General features: G+C 41.2%; 1 protein-coding gene across 4 annotated transcripts in view; it reads left to right on the top strand.

The window, feature by feature from the left end:
* LOC111143638 (RNA binding motif single stranded interacting protein 1) overlaps positions 1 to 23,259 on the top strand; it is a 211,515-nt gene that overhangs the window by 66,028 nt on the left and 122,228 nt on the right. The window contains exon 1 of one of the 4 annotated variants that reach the window (XM_022497473.1): positions 13,836 to 14,234. The exons of 2 other annotated variants lie outside the window; for them this stretch is intronic. In XM_022497473.1, coding sequence (XP_022353181.1) covers positions 14,166 to 14,234 — 69 coding nt within the window. In that variant the 5' untranslated portion in view covers positions 13,836 to 14,165. Of the gene's footprint in view, positions 1 to 13,835; positions 14,235 to 23,259 lie in introns of those variants that run through there. One more of the 4 variants, XM_022497466.1, reaches the window with a different exon arrangement.

Genomic DNA, 23,259 nt, shown 5'->3' with positions numbered 1-23,259 from the left:
CAAAGACATTTCTACATCTGGGATGGGAAGAAGAATGGTGGTATGAAAAGTAATGAAATAACGCCTACAAAATACTTATAACAATGTTTGGCACGTTATGCACTCAAAAAAATGTTATATAATAGTATTATTTTTTTATTAAGAGTGCAGACTAGATGGAAGAATGGTAAATTCGGAACTTGATGTCATGCAGTGATGTTAGTCCTGGAAGTCAGGTGAATAGGCAAGTTTTGTTGCAATGGAGTTCAAGGATCTGCAAGGTTGGGGTTTTAGATGACATGATATCAACTAGAAAAAGCTCTTAGCTATGTGCTAGATTATCTGAAGGTAAGTAAATGATAAGTAATCTCTATAATTTAACCAACTGATGTGTCTAATCTGCTTCTCCCTGAAACTGTAAAGGAAATATTGTCTCTTTTCCCTTTTTACAGTTAAACAGATTTAGGTGAAGATTGCTAAACTAGCAAGTGGTAGAATCATCTTTGAACACACAATTTCTGTTGAAAGCCCATGCCTGTGCACTACTCCATATGGTGGACAGGCATGGGCTTTCAATGGAAATGGTGGTTTATAGGTGATAGACGGAGATGGAGTGCGTTTCCAGGGCTGTGCTGTTTTGCACTGAAGAACCAAGGAAGAGGCAGATAGATGCCTATTGGTGTGGGGAAGACAGAAGAATCAGCCACTGGAGTTTCAAGGGGAGTTGTGTCATCAGGGGAAAGTCCTTAGCTGCTTTAATCATTCTAAAATACATTTTGGTACCATCTTGGGTTTTAATAAATATATGCTCATTTGAGAAAACAATCATTCCTAAATCATTTTAGGTCAAGATGCCCCAATTTTCATATACTTTTTAGCAAGGCTTCTTTCTCTTTTTTATAGCAGAGCTTGATATATGTATAATAGGTTATAGATATATCTATCATATCGATAGCTATGTATTATATCTATTACACATTGCATATATATGTATGTAGGGAGGGAGAAAGGGAGAGAGAGAAAGCTAGGGGAGACAGACAAGAGGCAGAGAAGAAGGATGGGAGGGAAGAGGAAGAGAGAGAATGTGCGCACGTGAGGACAGGAGAGCTGAAGTTCAATGCTAATCTTTTCTGGGTTCTTTTAACCACCCTCTGTTTCATTCTTTATAACAACAATGTTCAGATAAGGATGGGAGTGTGTGTCCTCATCATCTCTGACTCTGAATGGTGCAGAGTAAGACTCGGTGACCGATGGGAGTATATAGCATTCTTCAGGTGTGCTGGACCTACAAAGAGGTTGAGAACCATCACCTTACGGAGAAACCAGGTCCTTAAGGACTTGGCAAGCTCTCCCAGGACACCTTTCAGTGTAGTAAATAGTGGAGAGTACTTGGCAAACCTTGGCCATAGTTTCATCAGCAGAGGAGTTTATGATGTAAAGAGACTAAGTTGACCTAATTTAGGCATTAATACAGTCCTTAGAAAATATAGTGCGAGCTCTTGGAAAATAGATGAGTGGGAAAAACTCAGAGGGGGTGGCCCATAAGCTGTGATTTCAACAGAGCAAATAGGGAGGGATGAATGTGGTTTGGCTGATGGAAAAACAGAGGCTGTTTCCTGGCAAAACTCAGAGCCAGAACAGAGTGAGTTCATGAGCAGCCAGAACACAAGCAGTCATTGGAAGAGAGGTGAAGGGGGGAAAGGGATAGAAGTGGAATGCTTTACAAGTCATGTGCACAGATTTGCATTTGATGTGGAGATTTTAGGAAGTAGAATGATAGGACCAAAGAGGTCATAAAATTCTTTGGAAGCAGCGTACATAGAAATTTGGAATTAATAAGGACCTGTCAGAGGGAGAAACAGAGGATACTCTAGCAGTTCTAGCTTGAGGAAACTATTAGATAATAGATAGGGACAAAGGAGAGAGTCAGTGAGGACCAAAGAAATGCTGATTTAGAAATCATGTGTTTTCAGGGTCAGATGTAGAAACTGGCGGAATCCTGTTTAATCACTTGGATTTGTGGCATTTTCTAACAGAATCACATTACCTTTTTACTATCTAGACTGCCATCTTGTATCTCTATTTTTTAAATGTTTGGTTGGGTGTGTGTGTGTGTGTGTGTGTGTGTGTGTGTGTGTGTGTGTGTTTAATGAGAGATTCATAGAGGAAAGGGTAAAATGGGCAGATAAAGTAGTTGTTTAAAAGAAAACTTATAACCAGCTATGTAGTCCTTTCTAGGTGTTGGAGCACCAAGAATCCATTCGCCTTGGTTTCTGGACTCTGAAAATTAACCTTACAAGCCTTTTAATACACTGGTATCATCTAAAACTACTTTGGTTGTATGAATTTTCAAACATGCATTAGAACAGAAAGATGAGCTTCAGCAATTATCAACAATTTGTTCATTCTTATTTACAGATAGAACTTTTAAAAATACTGTGTGACGGAATGAAACAAACTACATGATTTTCCATTTCAAGAGCTTGTACACCTACTTTTAAAAAAATTTGGTAATCATCAAAAACTTAAATTATGATTTTTTTAAATAAAGGGGCAGAGAGATACAGAAATGGGAAAAACAGTTTTGACAGTGATTTGCAGTATTTTTGTAGCCTGATATACTTAGTGATGTTCATGGTAAATAGCTTGAGCTAATTCCAAGACTCCTTAAAAGAGCCCCTAAAATAGGATATATTTTCAAATCACTCAAGAGATCATGAATTACAGATCCTGGAATGATATTTTCTAATATTGAAGACTTCTGGCTAATAAATTGGAATTTATAATTTGTCACTGAATTAACATGTCTCAAAATTAGAAGCTTGTTTGACTTTGATGGAATAGTAGTATCTGTTCAAGTGGGACTTGCCTGCGTTTTGAAGACGTCATTCATTCATTCATTCATTCATTCACACATTCATTGAGGCAATATTTGAATGCCTGATATGTTCCAGTCTCTGAGTTAGGTGCTTGGGATCTATTAGCAGTTTGATGTGTTAATAATTCCTATAAGGTAATTTTCATTATGAAACCAATTAGAGTTTTCTCTTCTTACAAGGGAAACATTACAGATAAATGAAGTTTATAGATAATCTCCAAGTTTATGGAGACTTTCGGTTGGTCCAGACTATAAGTTAGTTCAGCCTGTCATCAGTTAATGGATTGACCATTTTGCTTCGGTTTTTCATATTGGCTTTACCTTCACACCAACAGGGAAATGACTAAAAGGAAAGCTGTATAAAGGAGAAGGAGGAAATACAAGGGGCTGGTCACTTACTGAACAAATATGAAATATCAGATAGTAGCATCTACGTATAGTCCTTGCTCCAAGTAAACCATTTACGCTTCTTCTCAATAGTGGGGTCTTCTTATCTGCTAAGTTATTGTTTTTGATTCACTTTGTAATTTTGTATCAATTTTAAGGATTATGATAACATTTTAAATTTTTTTTAAGATTTTTTTTTTAATTTATTTATTTGACAGAGAGATCACAAGCAGGCAGAGAGGCAGGCAGAGAGAGAGGAGGAAGCAGGCTCCCTGCTGAGCAGAGAGCCCGATGCGGGGCTCGATCCCAGGACTCTGAGATCATGACCTGAGCCGAAGGCAGCGGCTTAACCCACTGAGCCACCCAGGCGCCCCTTAAATTTTTTTTTTTAATGTCTGATTTCTCCGATTCATGGAAAATTGCTTTTCCAATCTAAAGCCAGAGGAAGACTGAGAGCTGGCATTCCATTTCCTGCCAAAAGATGGAAATCTATTTGAGAGCCTCATAGGTTTGAATTGACGCTGAGCACCAAAATGGCACTGACGCCCAATCTTTGGAATGTGTGTGCACGTGTGTGTGCAGGCATCCGTGTGACTACAACCTGCTAAAGAGGTAGCAGTACAGGATGAATGTTCTCAAGTTCTCTTTGCAACTGACAACTTTAAAGCACTAATAGCAAGAAGTACAGAATGGAGAAGTCTGATCAGTATCTACAGATTTAGGTTCATCCCCCTTTATGCTTTCTTATTACGTAAATGCACTGGATAAAACACTGTGGGTGTAATTCGATATGATTTTGGGGAGATGGCTGAGGAGGGAGGTAGATAGTTCAGCTTGTTCCTCTGAGATGGATGCCTTTGTTAGATGAGGGTAAAGTTTCTCATTCGGACTTGTAGAGACTGCTCCCCACTAGTCGTAAGACACACGGTCAGATCTCCTTGGAAAAACTCAGTCTGTGAGTCGTTTACTTGTAACCTCTTAGTAGCTCCTAGTTCTTAGGAAGGTTGAAAATGAGTGAAAAAACGTATGTCTCCATCCTAGGCTGTGAATGAAAAGACATGTGTGTGCCTTTGTATTCATGGTGCTCACGCACCTGTATGCCATGTAGACAGAGTCTAAGACTCACCTTTTTCACATTTCAGCATCTCTGAAATCAGAATCCGTCTTCTAATTTATGATGTCTGATAATTACTGTTGTCCATTTTTTTCAAATGGGAATGTGTCAGGAGTTGTCACACATCTTCTAATTAGTGGCGTCTTAGATTCATGACACACCGTTTATATCCAAATATTTATAGGACGCTGATCTCAGAGAGAGGAGTAGAACATTTCTCTTTTCCCCAAAAAGTAAAGCAAGAAGATTTATCCTGACAGTAATACTTTAGGTCAAGAGAAACCATTTGGTTGCGGACTCCTATTTCCTTAATAAGTCACACGCAAATGCAGAATGATTCGTTTCTTACACTCCCTCTTATAAGGGATCCCAAGTGATTTAAAAATTAAGATGAAAACTCATCATGTTTACTATATTCTATAAAACTTATTCTTTTAGATTTGATCACTCCCTTTCTAACTTCAGACGGTCATGGTTTTGAAAAATGCGTGAAAATCCTCATTTCAGCGACTCATGTGTGTGTGTGTGTGTGTGTGTGTGTGAGTGTGTGTGTATAAGAAGGCTGGCTTGCCTCATCCATTCGTGACTCTAAGAAAACCTATTCTACACAGGACAGTGGATTAAGAAACTCATCAGAGATTTACAGACTTTTAAAGCAATCTTATAAGATTGTTAAGGCTCAAAATAAGAGGATTCTTCCCTCACTTTTATGAGTAAGGAAGTGTGGAATCACCAAGAAAAAAACACTATACAATCTATAGAAGACATAGACTAGTTCTGGGGTAGGACTGTGATACATAGGGTTAGAGTTGGAGACCATTTAACTGAGAAATTTGTAATAGATATGGCTAAATATGGATAGATAGAATGCACTCATTTTTGGTCAGGGTATCCGAAGAGAGACAGTAGCAGTCTTTCCATTATTGCAATACTTAGTGAATGATTATTATATGCCAGGCACAAGGCCTGACCCTTAATAATCCTTTCCAACCCTGAGATTCTCTATTTCCCGGCTTCATGACCTTGGGCTTGTTGTTTAACCTACCCGAGGCTGTCTTACCTGTTCAAAAAAAAAGTGGCCCTGCCTCCTTCCCTGAGACTTTAACACAGTTACATATCATAAGAATTTAACAGGATTTTAACACTTCATAATCCTTTAGTTGAAACATTATCATATTTGCTATTAGATCAAGTATTAGGTAGGAAGCTGAAAGGAGGGTGGTTCTGGGAGGATCTATTTAATATGTTGTCAGCATTCTGGGAGTGTTCTTTATAGTTTGGAATTAGGAATTGCTGATGTCATGATCAGTCATATTGTCCTGACAACATCAGAATTTCCTCATTCGCCTTGTCTTCGCTTGGGGAGTATCAATTTGCGACAGGTTTGTCATCTGTTTGCCCCATGAGTTAAGTGTATTAGATAACCCAGAACAAGTCATTCTTAAGGACACGTTGGGTGGGGAATTTTTATAATAAGCTCTGTATTTAGCCCATTCAGAATTTTAAACTAAATATTCTGATGTTGGAAAATTTGCCATTGTACATACTCAACTGGATAGAAATTCATTTCTAATACTTTATTCTCTTGTTTGAACCTTTACATTTATAATTCAGTAGAGAATGTAAACCTTTTCAGCATTCCTATTTTCTTAAAGGACATCATTAACTGTCCTGTCACCCTCCTGTTCAGGTGAAATAGGCATCGTTTAATGGTAATCGTAGCAACGGAAGAGAAAGGAAATGGTTTCATTGGGGTTTTTTCCTTCTGTGGTTTTAAATGCTTTTAAAACCTCATTTGTGCTATGGATCCCAGGTTTTGAGTAAACATTGGTTATGTCCCCCAGACATTTAGGAGAGTCTTAGAATAACCTTTTGACAGTGTGAGCTTACAGGAGGGGTTTTTTGTGTCCCATGGACAGCTGTTTACTGTGTACTTTTCAAAGTTGTCATTCAGCAGCTGATTTTTACTCATGAGAAGGAGACGGTCATTCCAGGTTCTAGTTTTGTTTTTCATGATTTCAAGATTTTTGGGAGGGGGGGGGTCTCTAGTTTTCTACAAATTCTCTTGATTCCCTAAGTCCTTTCTGTCTCTTCCCAGGTAACAAGAGACAGATGTGATGGCTCTTTCCATGGCACAGCAGCCCCTCCCTTGCTCACCTCAGCCCTTTTTCTTGCTCTCACACAGTGGATGATTACTTCCATCTTTTAGGGAAACTGTAATTTCAAAGATCATCTCATATCTTCCATAATTTGTACAGTTGACTCTAATTCATGGACAGTTCATTGAATTATCTCAAAGTATTCTGAAATTAAGCACTTGTTTTCTTATAGGCTTGCTATAGGAATGGAGAATAACAGTTCCAAAAATAGATTTCCACAGTTAAAGAAGATAGAGGATTGAGGCATCCATCCAGGTAATTTAGAAAAACCGTAATCCACAATAAATGAAAACTGGAGCTCTTTGTCCTAGTTTTCTAAATAATTGACACTCTTTTATTTTATAGAATTTGATGTAAATTCAATGTGGTATAAAATAGAGACAAAAATCTTGAATTTTTAATTCATATAGCCTTACCCTGTCCCAGATTTTTTTTATAAGAATAAGAACCTATATAGCTATTATTTTTAAAATATTTTTATTTATTTATTTATTTATTTGACAGCAGTAGAGAGCACGAGTAGGTAGAGCGGCAGGCAGAGGAAGAGGGGGAAGCAGGCTCTCCACTGAGCAGGGAGCCTGATGCAGTCCTCAATTCCAGGACCCTGGGATCGTGATCTGAGTCAAAGACAGCTGCTTAACTGACTTAGCCACCCAGGTGCCCCACCATATAGCTATTTTTATAGAAAAACTTTGGAAAAGAAATTTAACTTACAGAGAGCCATGGTTCCAGAAATATGAGAAAGTTTTGAATTTTATTAACTATTCTTTTTTTTAATTTAAGATTTTATTTATTTATTTGACAGAGAGAGAGAGAGCAAGCGCACACAAGCAGGGGGAGTGGTAGGCAGAGGGAGAGGGAGAAGCAGGCTCCCTACGGTGCAGGGAGCCCAGTATGGGGCTCCATCCCAGGACCCTGGGTTCATGACTGAGCCGAAGGCAGATGCTTAAACTAACTGATCCGCCCAGGCGCCCCTTATTAGCTATTCTATAAGAGCAGGGTGATAACTAATTTATGAACAGATTATTTTAGTGTTTTTTTATACTAAAAGTTTTTTAGTTTTTTAGTGTAAATGTTTTTTAGTGTAAGTGATTTGCTTCAGATTTGGAGGATGTTTTGCCATAGAGAGAAGTGTCCTAAATAATGATTAGGATCTTAGTTGACTTATAAGCATCTATAAATCCCACAATGAAACTGATCACTTAATATGGTCTCCTGCTACTTTCAGGGGAAAATATGTTTTCAGTTCCAGTGCATGTTTCTGGAAGTACCTTCCACATTGTCACCACCCCAGCTTCTAGAAGGTAGTTCTTTCTGTATCTCTCCCAACTCCATCCTACCAACTAGCCCAGAAAATGAAACTGGTTCAAGAAAAGAGTTATATCTTAGTAACCATCAGTTAAAAGAGATTTAGGAACTAGGTTAGGTGAGAATATATAGCTGTACTATTAACTGTATATTCTAATTTTAAAAAGCTTGCCTTCATATTCAACTGAATGAAAATTCAACGTTGTCTGTATCCTTTTTTTTTTTTTTTAAGATTTTTTTATTCATTCATTTGAGACAGAGAAAGAACACCCCGTATCCTTTTTTAAGTGAGGAGGTCTGAGGTCACATAGATGGTGACTGGGGAAGACACATGCTTAGTCTTAGTCTCTTAAGTTTCCCCCCATGGGGTTTGGACTTGACCCTTAGCTAAGAGTTATAATAACCATTTTTAGTGTTATTGGAGGCAGGGGACTTTGGAGTCAGAGAGACCTGAGTTCAAACTCCCTAGTTTCATCATGTATTAGGCCTTGGGAAAGTTCCTTAAGCCTCCAAGCTTCAGTACTTCAGTTTTATTTTCAGTAAAGTGGGATAAGTGTTCTTTCGTTGTGCATGTGTGTGTGCGAAAGAGAGAGGGAGGCAGGGCAGGGGACATGCTGAGATAGTGCCTGGAGTATAGTAGTTACTCAATAAATGACACCTATTATTTATTAGTCCATGCAGGGAAGCAGTAGTAGGGCAAAACCTGTTGGGTTTGGTTCCCCAGAATAGATTTAAGAATCATTGGATTATTGCTTGTGGTCAGACTCTACAGAATAGGAGTATGTTTATGTTCTGTATGCATTCTAGGATTTTAGCTATAGAGCTATAGTTTTATTATAGTGGTTTCATTTTTCTATCATATGATTTTATGTGTGCCTAGGGAGGCTTTAAGTCTGGAATAAGGATCGTAGATTTTTTAAAAAGCAAAATAGTAAATAATAGAAAATATTGCAGCTACTTTTGAAATTGGGTGCTTTATCAACTCTTATTTTGTACCAGGAAAGAATAGAAATTAAAGAATCTGCTGACCTCATATTTTTTCTTTCCTTTTTTTCCCCCTCTTTCTCTTTTTGTTGGGAGCCGGAGTTTTTGTGAGCTTTTAAACATAGAGACTCTCAAATGTAAACAATTTTTTAGTGTAAACTGCTTATACTATCCAATACCATGTGATTATATTTTATTCACTAAAGATTGTAATTTGAAATACTATTGGATGAGTTTTTCCTCAAGTCCTTTCTGTTTTTAATGTGATCTAAATAAAATAAGACGCCTGAAATGCTTTAGCAGTGATAGAGGGCTAGAAACCTGCTATAGATTTGTTCTTTTGTTGATAGAGATGTTCTATTCTTACCTCTTGGACATCTTCTTTGCCCCCATTTTTTTTTCTTCTTTCAAAGCTAAGCTTCCTCACTGTACTTTCTTTGTAATAATTTCATTCGAAGGCTCCTCTCTTCGGCGTGGCTCAGTAATGTGTGTGTTGGAATGAGGGGGTTTCCTAGCCTGTTGACTTTTTGTCATCTGTTCCCTTCTGGGAGTTCATCGGTTAGCCATGATTTCAGCAGCTATTGCCCCAAATCCACTGGCTGTCTCATCCAAGCCCTCTATCTTAAAGTCTGTCTTTCTGGTCATCTGCATAATGCTTCTTTCTAAATGTCTCTCAAACAAAACATGTGTTCGTCAGAGCTTCTCACACCCATGTCATATATCCCGTATTATCTTTCTCTCTGGCAGACTCCCATAGCATGTACTTATCCAGACCACTTGGCTGGGACTTACCACTTAATGCGTTGTGTTATTACTGTATAGTAACTCGGGTGCTGTAGGGGTTACAGTACTCACCTAGGAACTGAAGCATTATTTATAAGGCTTTGTGGGGAGACAGCATTATAGAGTTAAAGGAGCACAGGGTGAAGTCTTTTAACCGGAGCTGGGTCTCAGTGTTAACACTTGTTTGCTACTTACTAGCAACTTTACTGACTACTAGGTCAGCCAGTCCTGCTTTCTTCCCTGTCATCCGTAAATGGAGCCTTTTCTCCCTCCCCACTTCACAGGGTTGTTGTCAATGATTTATAAATGAGAGTCACATTTTCAGATTGTTTCTTGGGACAAGTGTCTCCTAAGTTCAGGTGCTCAAATTCCAGGTCTACAAATGCTTGTAGGTCGGGGGTCTCCTCTCCTCTACCGCGATTGCAGGCTTCTGCCTGTACCCACTGGCTCAGTCCTTATTAGCCTCCTTTGCAGACTCCTCCTGCCTTACAGAGTGTATTCTCTCATGCTGCCCATGGTCTTCCCATTCATACCGAAATGGTCCCGGTCCAACACAGAACTTCCTTAAAGGAAATGGGACAAAAACAAATGCGGGAGAAAAACTCCAAGGCACCTAGGCTATTGAAACAGACCTTTTGCCACACTTTTTTTTTTTTTTTTTAACCTCTGAAAGTTAAGTCTGTGATGTACACAGACTCAGAAAGTCCCTTTCACTTGTTGTCAATTCCGTCTATACCCTTGCTCCCGCTCTTTGATGGTCAGCCAGACGTCCTAGGTATCAGTTACGTATACGGTACCCCCACTTAAATCTACAAACCACCGCTATAAAACCTGGAAAAACAGTAATAACAGCTGCCATTTGTTGAGTTTGGCGCTTTTGTTGTTACACCGTATGTATACTTAGGACAATCTGTGAGGAGTCTGGGACTGGGAGAGGTTAACTCACTTGCCCCATGCCCTGTGCCTAGTAAGTGAGAAGCTGAAATGTGGAGCCAGATCTATTCGGCTATTTAAATTTTGTTCCTTGGATTGCGAAATCCAGATTCACTTAAGCCATCTGAAGAAGGGGGGTGTGGGGTTAAGTATACACATGGAGGGGCTGTTGGAAGCCAAAGCAGCTCTGGGGACTGCTGCTCCCTTCACCATCTCAGGGCCAAGTGCTCACCCACTGCTGGCATCTGCTTTACTCTCTGCTTGCTGCCAGGCAGCTTCCTGTTTACTCATAGTTTCTGCTTCTTCATAACCTTGGCTTGCGTATGGTTTTGGCTTTTCGTGGCCTCAACTCTACCCCCTGGCACTGTTGCAGTTTCTTCCCCTTTCCTAACTAGTCCAGCTCTTGGAGTTTTCTGAATCAGATTCCCAAGGGTGAGAATCTGATTGGCTCTGTTCATTTTTTCTATCCGATCCATGTCACAGGTCACTGGCCTGTCTCTGGATTGGCTGCTCTTGGGTCAGATTCCCATAACTTTACCCACCAGCTGAGCTTGGGGTGGAGGGTGTTGTAGGTCTGCCCGGACGGCTAAGTCTCAGTTTCCCTTTCGGGAGAAGGAGCATTTACAGGACAGATTCCAAAGCCCTTATTCTTCCCATGATAACTTGCAGTTTCTCTGGAATGTTTCCTTGCTTTGTGTGTCTTAAAACGTATTTGTTTCAAAGGTTAATAAACATTCCCAGATGAATCTCACTAAGATCTATCCCTATAATCATTTACAACTAAGCGCTTGTGACTATCTATAATGGATTATATATACACACATGATTTCATATTTCTGTTATTTCTCTTAGGTTGGAATCATTTGGGCTTTAGTGATTTCATTACATTTTATAGTCTTTGAGGCTGTCTTCTCTTTTCTTTATAGTGCTTTACTTAGTTAAGAGTATGGCACCTACCTAAGTCTGGAACTTTTGGACCCTGACTGGTAGACATTGTTTTTAAAAATATATGCCTTGTGTTCTTTTCTTGATTGTCATTCATCTTTATAGGACACTATATATATATATATATATATATATATATATATATATATATTGGTATTTTGATATCTTTTTTATTCTTCAAAAGAGTCTTAAATATTATTTACATTTAATAAGAATACTAATGTATTCTTAGTATACTTCGTATAAAGTATTGTTAGTATATTTTAGTATTCTAATTTAAATTTTGTTATTACTTGAAATTTTGCCTTATCCTTATAAAACTGTTGCAGGATATCAAATCACATCTTAGCATTCTAGAATAGCACAACATCAAAAGTATTGTGAACTTAGAGCAGAGCCATAGAAAAATTAATCTATGCTGTTCTTTGTGGTTTAGATTGTGGTTTCCTAAGAGACCAGTCATGGCAACTGAGGTTGTACATGGAATTTTTTTTCCATAGATGATAGGTCTGAACTTCTGGGGTCCTGGGCATTAAGTTCTCAGGAAAAGGTACCTATAACTTGAACAGTTCTACCTAACACTTTATGGTTTATACCTGTGGTTGATAACTTGCAGTAAAGCATCCTATGATGCGAGGCAGCAAAGCAGCAGCTGAAACAATCGTAAACTCATTGAGTTATAGGAAATAGTTCTGGCATATATATAATATTAACATGCAACTGAATGTTAGTTGTGCTGTGTTCATTTAAATCACTTTAAAGGACGGATACGTTTCTGTGCATTTTATCTAGCAAGTTTTTACTTGTCCATGGTGTACCTAGAATAATTTCATTTGTTGGTGCTTTTTATTTTTAACGGAAAGAATTAGGAATTACATATATGCATGTTTTGTGTATATAGTTGTTTTTAATTAGGTGAGACTTGCTAGTTCTCATCATTTTTGCTGGAGAATATTAGGTGCATCTTGGAATATGGAGGTGGAATATGGTGGCGAAGTCACCAGCAGGTTATCTAAGATCCTTCAGTTCCTTGCTGCTGGAAAAACCTTTGAGTAGCCACACCTTTTTTTTTTTGTTTGTTTATTTGTTTTGTAATCTCTATACCCAACATGGGGCTCAAACTCAGAACTCTGAGATCAAATAGCCCCAGCTAAAGACTAAAAGACTCTAGGGGACACTTTTTGTTTTCCTTATGGCAGCCAGAAGTTAAGTGCCCACTTCTTAGAGGAGTTAGGAGTTTTCATTATCATGGCAGATGGCTCTTTCCCAAGGTGTTAGAGGCCAGAGGCCAGGGGAAGAACTTTGTAATACCTCTGTGATACTACCCTGTAATACTGCTGAACAGGCCAACATGAAAGATGGCAAGCCTACGAGACCCTGTGGGGTCTGCCTGTAGGACTTGCTGTAGAGGCCTTCCGCAATGCACATGTTCGAGGCTTCATACACCTGACTTGAAAGTGATCAAGAAAGGGGGCATCTTGAGTCGCCTTGGATAATTTCAACTGGGAAACAAAGGAAACAACCTCCTCCCTTTGTCTCCTTTTTGCAGTTTCTGTGTCCCTTCAATAGAACACATTCGGTGGCATCTGTAGTTTAACGTATAGCAGGATTCCGCTATTCGGTTTAAAGGAAGTCTTACCAACCCAATGGCGTAAGTGATTTTCGCTATTTGATATAGTTAATTTGAAGGTAAACTGGTAAACTCTGGCATGGGAGTGAAGTACAGAACTTTACCATCCGTACTTGCTGTGAGAGGGTGGGTAGTGTACACCTGTTTTCCAATGCTAAAATTTTAGCGTTGTGATTTGGGGGAACGCCGAGTTGCAGAGGTTTGACGGAAGGCTGGTTTGTTGGTTGAAGTAGGAGTGGTTGCTGGCACCTTTTTGGGGAGACTGGGGTCGGGGGTGGTGGGGAGTTAGCCAGGATGAAAGAAAAGAGAGAAGACCCGGGACTGGTTCAGTTGCTACCCAGGTGTCTGGGTGCTCCCCGAAGCCATACCCTTAAAGGGGACTTCGAGCAGGGGTGCAAAGCTCCCGCTGGTGCTTAGGCAAAGAGCCGAGGTGGAAAAAAGAAAAGAGGAGGGGGGTGGCTACTCCAAGGAATGTGCGGCACGCGGGGAGCCAGACCCAACCATTGCACGGAGCGGGGGCGCCGGCGGCTTTCTCGGCGGCGCGGCCCCGGCCCCGGCCCCAAGCCCGGGAAGGAGCGAGCGGGGGCAGATCGGCTGGCTGGGCTGCGGGCGCGACGCCCAGAGGGCGGGCGGGGAGGCGCGGGTGGGCCTGGGCGCGGCGCGAGGCGGTGCGCGGCCGCCTCCCCGCCCCCGGCCGGCGCGCTCTCGGGGCGGTGGTTGAGGCCGCGGTAGGTGGGGACGCGGCGGCGCTGCTCCTCCGCTGCCGCCGGGAGAGTCCGCGGCGGCGCCAGCTCCGCGCGCGAACTCTCGTCCATGGCACGCAGGGCGGCGGCCGCCCGAGCTGCCCGAGTCTCGCCCGCCGCCGCCGCCGTCGCGCCGCACTTTTAGGCGAGTCCGGAGGTCGAGGGCGGAGGAGAAGTCAGCCCGAGCTGCAGCCCCCGCCGGCTGCCGCCTCGCGGCGAGAGGGAGTTCCCAGAGCGCCGCGGCCCGGGCCGGCCCCTCCTGCGCCCTCCCCCTCGCGGCGAGGCTGCCCTGCACCCGCGCCCGCCGCCCGCGCCCGCCGCGATGATCTTCCCCAACAGCAGCGGCAACCCCGGGGGCAGCAGCAACTGCAGGACGCCCTATCGCAAGCAGGTGAGGCGGCGGCCGGGATGCCGCGCCGAAGCCGGCCGCCCAGCTTTACAAAGGGCGCCAGCGCTCGGCCAGGCACCGCTCTCCTCCTCGGAGGGACCGGACTGGGCGGTGACCTTGTTTCCGAAGGAGGCGGCCCGCGGGGACGGCTCGGGCCGGTGACCTTAGCAGGGGAGATGCCCTCGTCTCCGCCGGCCGCGCCGGGTGGGGTGTGGAGGAAGGGGAAGGGGCGGAGAGGCGGCGAGAGCGCAGCGCGCGGGGCCAGGGGCTTCTCCCAGGTCTGCAACAAGTTTGTTTTTTTTCTCCCCCCCCCCCACCCCCGCCCGAAACCTTTGTGTGTAGAGAGTACGATAATACGTCGTAACATCGGTTTGCAACAATCTTCACTCAGAACCTGAAAGAACCTGCCTGATTCATAGCAAACCCGGAAGACCAATTTGTGTGTGTGTTTCTGTGTGTCTGTGTCTGTTCGCGCGCGCCCCCCCATATATATATATATAAATATATATATATTTAAAAAAGAGAGACGAAACAGGAACTTCTGTCACTTTCTCAGGGTTTTCAGTTTTCAGAAGCACAGGGAAATCCTGTGACACCCTAGTTGCAGAGATATTTGGATAAGCCTGAGTCATACACATGCCTTTTCCTATTTTAATACCGTTTCATACATTTTTTAACAGATTGAACTCCAAAGGCACTTTAGTGGTTAGATCGAAATCCCCTGCCGGGAAAAGGAGTGGAGCTGGGAGCTTATAGTTTCGGCCTTTTGTTTTGTTTTTCATCTTTGTTTTTAAAAGAAGGTTACTGAAGCCATGTTGTGATAAATTTCACAGAGCCTTTCAGCAGCAGCAATAACAAAACCTAGCTTTAAATTATGTAAAAAATGTGCAGGTCTGTTTAGAAAAGGTTAAACTGATTTAGAGGTCAGTGGCAAGATGCTTGTTGAGAAAACAAAAACATGATTGCAGATATTTTTCTTCCATAATAAATCTCTTGTCTACATCCTTAGCCACGGAGACAAATCAATTAAGTTATTATCCCAATGATGATACAAGCGAACTCCATCCTTCCATGCAGACCGTAGCTGTTAAGATCATGACAGATGACAGGGATGCCTGGTGGCTTTCCTAAAGACATTCATAGGATTATTGATCATAGGTAGTCCTTTTTGTTCTCAAAGTCATTTGGTGGGGGTTCTGTCTTAGCATACGTGTATCTGAGAGTAGGGCTAACTTGGTCTAACAGTGACGGTGTCAAAAAGTATTGTTTTCTGGTCTTTGGTTCTTTTACTTGTTAGCTTTCCCTCGAAAAGGCAGTAAACACCCTGGTCTGTGTGCCTTTGCTGTCCAAGTCAATGCAACTTTTACCTGGCATAAAAAGAGCTTTTTTTTTTTTTTACTTTTTTCCATGAAGAAAAAATCTGCATTTCTGACTTGTCTGAAGTATATGCTAAAATTGTCTAGATTGAAAACCAGGCATCTCTAAACTCACTTCACGTAGCCTCATTTAAAATAAAGCGCTCGGACCCAGCACACTTTCATCAACTTCATCAGTGAGGCCAGTTTTCAATAAATATTCTCCTGAACCCTCCTCCTCCACCCACCCCTCTGTACCTGAAAAGATGGCTAATTATGTTAAAGGCCTTGTGTACTCGTTTATTTGTTGTCAAAACCCGGCGGGGTGTTAGCTCTGAAATGGGGAAAAGGCTCTGAGGGCGAGGCCCTTTTGCTGTGAGGGGCTGGAGGTTTTGTGTGTGGAGGGGGACAGCCTGCTGGTCTGGAGCACGCTGATAAGATGCTCTTCTTTTCACTGGGCTCTCCTTAGATTCAGAGACTAAAAGGGCTGACTGAATCAGAAAAACAAACAGACTTTCTTTTTTCTATAGGCAAAGAAAGAAATGAATGTGTAGGCATTATACAGACACAAGACCCCGGGTACCAGTGGTATTTGAGTCAAAGGCTTCTTTTGTTAGTATTTAGCCATTCACTGGGAAAGCACACTTCCAGCGTGGGGACCTGGTTACCATGAGTGACTTTGTGATCTCATCCTGGCTTAGTCTAAACGGGAAGTCTCATTAATGCTTTTTATAAGATTTTGTGATGTTAAGCTTGCACCTTTTGGTTCGTATTGTTCATTTTGATGAAAGAATAGGTGAATTTTAGGTGTACAATGTGGTTTAATTTTAATCTGCAAATATATAAGCAGCTCTTTGGAGCTGATTTCAGATAATTTGCCTGAGGAAAAAATGGAATGTGAGGAATACCTAAAAATCACCTTTGGAAAAAGATGGGGAAATGATAGTTTTTTGTTTTTTGGTTTTTTATTTGTGTGTGTTAGCAGTAGCCTACCATCACTGAGCACCTTGCTGCCTGCTGGTTGATGTTCTAAGTGCTTTAGGTGGATTAACTAATTTTAGTCATCTTGACAGTCCTATGAAACAGGACTATCTGCTTTACAGTGAAGGAAACTGAGGCATAGATTAAATAACTGTCCAGTCTGTACAACCCAAAGTGCAGAGCCGGGATTTGGACCTTGGCAGTCAAGTTCTTAAAACCATCACATTGCAATCGCCTGCTTACGTGCACATCTCAATAGAAACTCGTACAGAGCTCATCCGCATCACTGCCCATTGCCTTTTTCATGTCAAAAGTCCAGTTTAGGGATTCCTCCTAGCTTTTTTTTTTTTTTTTTTTGAGGGGGAGGGTGGAGGTTGTGAGGTTGAAAGTGAAGGGTAAAGTAAATGGATGATATGCATGATGGGTTTGTGATACTTGTTTGAAAGCCCAAGTATTGCTTCAGTGAATGACTATAGAACCTCTTTTTAAAAAACTTTATATTTGACATGTATTGGAGTCAGCTAGTTTCAGTTCAAGCAGAGATAGGTGGTGCTTGTCCCCCTCCTGCCCGGTGTAGTAGATGGAGGGCATCAAAGAGCACTGATCTCTGGCATCATCTCGGATAAACAGGATTTTCCTGCATCACAGGCCTCTGAGCACATTAGAAATACACCTGCTTGGCTCAGGTCAAAGTGAGACACTTGTGAGTGAACTGATAACCCAGTAGGCAGTATCTAGACAAAGATGGCTTGTTCAAGCCTTGGTAGAGAAGTGTGTATACATCCTAGGATTGTTGACTGAGCCTTTCAGACACATGATATTCCTTAAGCATATCCAATCTGCTTGTAGGAAAATGCCCCGCAACCTAAACAAAAGCCACTTATCAGGATTTCTGTAGTTATGAACATACTTTATTGTGTTTCAAAAGAAAAAAAATAGCTTTATGTTAAAGGCTTTAAATACAGAAAACATATTTCCATTTTGCTTTGACTTCTTTTACAAGCCACTTCTCCACATTTTCTGATGTCAGTTTTAGAACGACTTTCTCGGAGTAGTTGATTCAGTTATGTCATAGAAATTAGTTTTTACAAATTGTAGCATGTAGCAATTCCTTTCTTGCTGTATGCCGTCCTGGTTTGCCATGGGGCCTTAGAGGTAGAGGAGTGGGTGCAAGAATTCTCGTGTGTGTGTGTGTGTGTGTGTGTGTGTGTGTGTGTGTGTGTGTCTTTCTTTATAAATGACAGGGCCAGCTAATAGTCATACTTGTTAAATGTTGCTAACTTTTGACAAATGAAGTACTTATCCTCCCCAGTTTAAGTAGATTTACATAGTTTGCTGCTTTCTTTAAGATTAACTGGGTGTAGCTGCACGTGAAGAATCCAGCAGTGATTCAGTGTTTGGCCTTGTTGCAGGATGACATACAGAGCTGTTGATTAATCCTCTTCAAGCACTTTCTGCTCACAGCCATCGATGTGTGGTAGATTGGGGTTTTGTTAAGTTTGAAGATTAAAGTTGTGCATAGAAATATTTAAATGAACACTGTCTGAGCTGCTCCCAGTTTGTCGTTTTGACAAGAAGGTAAGGTAAACGTTTGGGAAAAAGGTAAACATGCTCAGGCCACAGAGACTGGCAGTTGAGGGGAAGAGAGCAGAAAACTAAATCAGAATGCACAGGTAGGGTCTTCCCTTTCTTTTACATTAGGCTATCTCAGTGTGTTGGTGATTCAGTAGTGTTTATGAATCAAAGAGCTGTGCTTTCAATATGTATCAGTAGCCATTTGAAAACTATAGACTTCTCCATCTGTGATTACCCCCTTTCTCTGCTGGGTACCCCTTTTGGCGGTTCACTACATTTTCTGTAGTTCACTTCAGATTTTGAACATATTTCTTGTTTTTGTTCTTTCTTCCATTTAGGGACTGATATCAGCTGGGCTCACCACATATTGGCAATACTTTTCAAGCCTGTTCTTGGTGGTGGGGCGTAGGGGGGGTGGGGTGTGAGGGTGGGGGCGGGTAGTCTGTCTTGCCCAGGTTTCTGATAATATATTTCCAAAGCACTCCACCAAAAATAAGTATGTGAAGATCTATGGATGATATTCCCTCTCAACCTCAATTATATTTAATCTTCACAACATTCATATAAAGGAGAGGGGGTCAGGAATTGTGAGACCATGAATTTATTAAATGGCCTAGTTGGCGAAAGCTAAGTCTCTGGCATCAAGGGCTGGGTCTGCTACCAGGAAAAAGAGAAGGAAGCCCAGCTAAGAACAGCTGGAGACCGACTACACTTCCCTTTCCTTGGCCTCCCAAAAACATGTGGCGCACAGAGCGTCCCAGATTTCAGCTCTGAGAAGTGTAGCTCTGTAATTTATTAGTGTTTTTGTTTGTTTGTTTCATAAAGGTCTTTACTCTAGGGTTGTCAGGTAACATCCAGGATGCCAAGTTCGATTTGAATTTCCTGTAAGCAGTGAATAATTTCTTATATCCGTGTGTCCCAAGTATTGCATGGTACTGTGTATTTTTATTCGCTCAGTCCAGCAGGCCCATCTTCCAGGAACCCGGTTCACTTTTTAAAACTAGTTATAAAAAAAATCATAATTATAAACCATATTTCCCCTTCTTTTTCCACAAACATTTTGCCTCTTAACGTATACTTTGAACCCTGATGATGATGCAGATTTCACACTGTACCTTCTTTATATAGGTCCTTCAACCTAATTGAAAGACACTGGCTTAAGTTCTGGCTCTGTCACTTGCATGCTGTTTTCACTAAGCCTCCCTTTCTGTTAAGGAAGGATGGTAGTGCCCATTCCGCAGGGTTGTTGCCCTCAGTCCTTCTGAGGTGCTGTTATTGTTAATGTCCCCATGGAGCAAGCAACGACGGGTGGTCCTGGGAGGCTCTGTGTGATCCTGGGAGACCTTGACACAGCCTCTAAGAATGGACTATGTTTAGAAAGTGGGGGACAGCCTCCAGATGGGTAAGGACCTGGAGCTTGAAGATGAGACTCCTCCACCGTTGGAAGGAGAGAGAGAAAGAAAGAACCACAAAGGAGAAGAGTGCACTCCACTGTATTTTAAAACAAGTATTCCCATGTCATGCTCTTATTAGCAGAGAGTGCTTTCTTTCTCTTTGGGGAAAGAAAGCCTCTCAATCCGCTCTGCTTTATGCAAATATATGATTGGAGAACGAAGAAAGAGAGCACTGGTGACTCTTATCAATGAGAATTTTTACCTTTTAATTTTCTTGAAAACAGACACGATTATTAGCATATGCATGATGATTTCCTGAATTCTTTCCTTTGTCTTGTTTGTATATTTGGTTTTCAAAGGTGCCGTCTTTGTATTACTCAGAAAAAAATAAACATTTTTTTTTTTTTTTTTTTTTTCCTGGAACATCTGTAGGTGTTTGGTGGGTGTTTGTTTTTAATCTCATCTGTAGAGAATGCTTTGCTTAACACATTCTAAAAGCTTAGTAAATTTTAAAATAGGATAGACGGGCCGTGAGGTAAGGAGGCAAGCTTTTTCTGGAATAAAGACAGGTGAAAAAATTAAATGGGACAAACTAAGTTCTGTGTTCAAGAAATGAATCAATATGGCTATTCTGATTTAGCGCGTAGTGAGTGACAGCAGTGACAGCAAAACCTGGTGTGAGATCAGAGTGAGCTACCCTAATAAATAGAGTTGTATTTTGGTTCCGCTTTGCTTATTGAAACATATGGAATTTCAAACAATAAAGTGTAAGCTAGGAAAGATTATACTCGTATTTTTTTTTAAGATTTTCTTTATTTATTTGACAGAGATACATATTCGTATTTGTTAATCATGCATACATTACAGTCTCAAAAGTACATTAAAAAAAAAAGGACTGGAGGAAAATTGCCAAAATATTAACAAATATTTTCCTCTGTTGGTAGGTAGGATCACGAGTGACTTATTTTTAGGGATTGTTTACATTTTTTCGACCTTCCAGTGTTTCTTGATTCCCACAATAAATACATAGTTCGGTTTTCGAGAAAAAAAGTGAAGAAAAAAATTTAGAAAATCATATTATTTTAATGTCTACAAATTGTCACATCCAAGACATTCACGTCATTGAGAATTTCAGCCAGTAGCACTTAGGCACTCCTAGGTTCTGTGCCTGAGCTTTGAGATGTCCTTTCCTATTCTTTATGAATTTCCATTCTTCTTTTTACTGCAAACTCCTAATACCATCTTTTTGGAAGTCACCTATTTACTGATGGATAGTTTTTATATTTATGAACTTATTACTTTCCTATTTTATATAGACCAAACAGGCCTTCTATATTTTGATGTTTTAAAACTGTTTTTAAGACATTTTGGGGGACACCGGTTAATCTTCATGAGTCAGTAAGGGGAAAATGGACTTACATATATGAAATTTCATATTCTAGATTACTTTTCAGGAAGTGACTATCCTAAATACTGAGAAATTGACCAGTGTTGTCTCTGTTTTCATTTGACTTCCAGCTGCACTTAAATATAGCTGTTTTGTGGACAGATAAGGTCCCCTGTGTTTCATTTCCACATTGAATGTGAAGAGCCAACCTTGTCGTGCTCCTTGTATCAGAATCCTTTGGATTCGTTTTGTTACGAATACTCCTGACTCTCTTCATCCCATACTTCCTGTTTAGTGCCGCTTTCTGAAAGGGCAGCGGTGTGGGAGGTGGTGGCTTCTTTACAGGCGTCTTTAATTTATCCTGGAACATGAGGTTTCTGTAAGAGAGACGCCGTACAGATAATGTCAGCACCTCACAGGCTGTTGTTGCTGTGTAACCCAGGGGGATTTTTAGTACATCAGGGGAGTTTTAGATGCGTACAGTGGAGGCTGCAAGGCTTCACAGTGAGAGGAGGAGAGAGCCTGAGGGAGGAAGGAAGAGGTGGAGGCTAAGGGAGAGAGAGAAAGGAAAGCTCTGTTGCCTTGTTGGGTTTTTACTGTGTTAGCTGATGCATCACTTTACAGAATCTGTTGAAGTCTCATTGTTTTGGTGCTGTATGTGTAGGTTGGGTGCAAATATGGACCTTCATGTTTTGTATGATCTCAGGTTATTACATTGCATTTTTTCTTCGTGTCATTCCCATTGCGCAGAATTTCCTTTCATCCCTGTTCCTAAGACAAGATCTCTCTCCTGCTCAGGGAACTGCCTAAAAATGGCCCTTTTGGAAGACCATTTATGATCAAACCAGTCCTACCTCATGAAGGATTCTAGAAATGACTTTGCCTCTACTTTCTCTCTCTCTGTTCTCAGTTTTATAGGTCAAATGCATCAGACCAATTCCAAGGGAAAGGGTATGTTTTTTTGGTTTGACTGGAAGTTTGACTCCAAAACACTGAGTTAAGTAATATTGAGTGTGTAACATAAATTAAGTCATTTTGGGGACAGCCATCCTTCTGTAGGAAGTTAGCTGGTGGCATTCAGGGGTACACTGTTGCTCCTCAGGGGAGAGGCTGAGCAGGGAAATCAGTTAGCTAGCTGTTAAAACACCTGTGAGATAGGACCCAGAAGAAGGCAGTTAAATTGTGGAAAAGAGGGATGACCAAATTTTATAGACACTTGAATATGTGAATTGTGTATAAAATGTTGCACATATTAGCTCTTACCTGAGGAGAGGTTCCTAGCTTCCATCAGTGTGCCAAAGGGATCTGTGTCCTCCAAAATAGTTTATGACCACATATGCAAGGAAACAGAGAACTTAAAGATGATGTCAAATTTCTAACTCAAGGCATGGGATCGTGGGTTACATCATGGAAAGTGACGTTTCAGGCGAAAGGGACGGGACAACAAAGATTTGAAGATAGAAAGCATGGGCTTAATATATTAGGTGAAGAGTGAGTAATTCAATGTAGCCAAACTGCAGGGTAGAGGCTGGAAGGCGGGGAGGGGGGTATAGGTTACAGCTTGCTTGCTAGAATGGCTGGATGAGAGAGCCTGAGTTTAGAAGGTAGTGCCCAGTTGAAATAAAGCTGTGAAAAAGAATAGTGGTAATGTGGAAGTATTGGATGAGACAGATTTAAGATTATACACAAAGAATTGACAAGATTTGGCTGGTGACTAGATGTGGAGGGTGCTTAGTAAAAGAGGGTCCTAGGTTTCCAGTTTTAGATGATTAGGAAAATGAAAAGTTAGCGCAGCCTTGCTGGTTCTGGGCTCACATAAGAAAGAACCCAGTCATTCTGATACAGGGATTTCCTACTTTTTTTTAATGTGTTAAATCAGGGCGGGGCAAGTGCTAAATTCTACTGATACTCAGTGTTCAGACACCAGAGATGCAAAAGGCCCTTCCATGTGCAACTCAGACTCATTAAGGGAGAATTGTCCAGCCTAAGGGGCTAGGAGCGCCCACAGTGTGAAGCACTATAAGAACTCATTTTGCATCCAGGTGATCGTTATAAACTTTTTTTTTTTTTTTACTGCTCCCCTGGGATTGCACTGGAGTCAGCATAGAGGCTGTGTCATATGGGTGCATGGATTTTCACGTTTGGCCTGGATTCCCACATTCTTTGGAGTGGAGCACTTATACGGCACATCTTTTTCTGGCTAGTACATGTATATGTACACCTGTAGTGTAGCAAGTACATTCCTTTTGTTAAAAGATCTCCCACGTCCACTATGGAAGATGGGTGGATAGGGTGCTTAAGAGGTTAGAGTATTCATTGCATCACCCTGAACATTT

The sequence above is a fragment of the Enhydra lutris genome, unplaced genomic scaffold (assembly GCF_002288905.1).
Source record: "Enhydra lutris kenyoni isolate GAN:26980312 unplaced genomic scaffold, ASM228890v2 scaffoldscaffold1, whole genome shotgun sequence".
NCBI classification, from domain to species: Eukaryota; Metazoa; Chordata; class Mammalia; order Carnivora; family Mustelidae; genus Enhydra; species Enhydra lutris.
The sequence above is the reverse complement of the archived record's forward strand: the minus strand, read 5'-3'. Positions and strand labels throughout refer to the sequence as shown.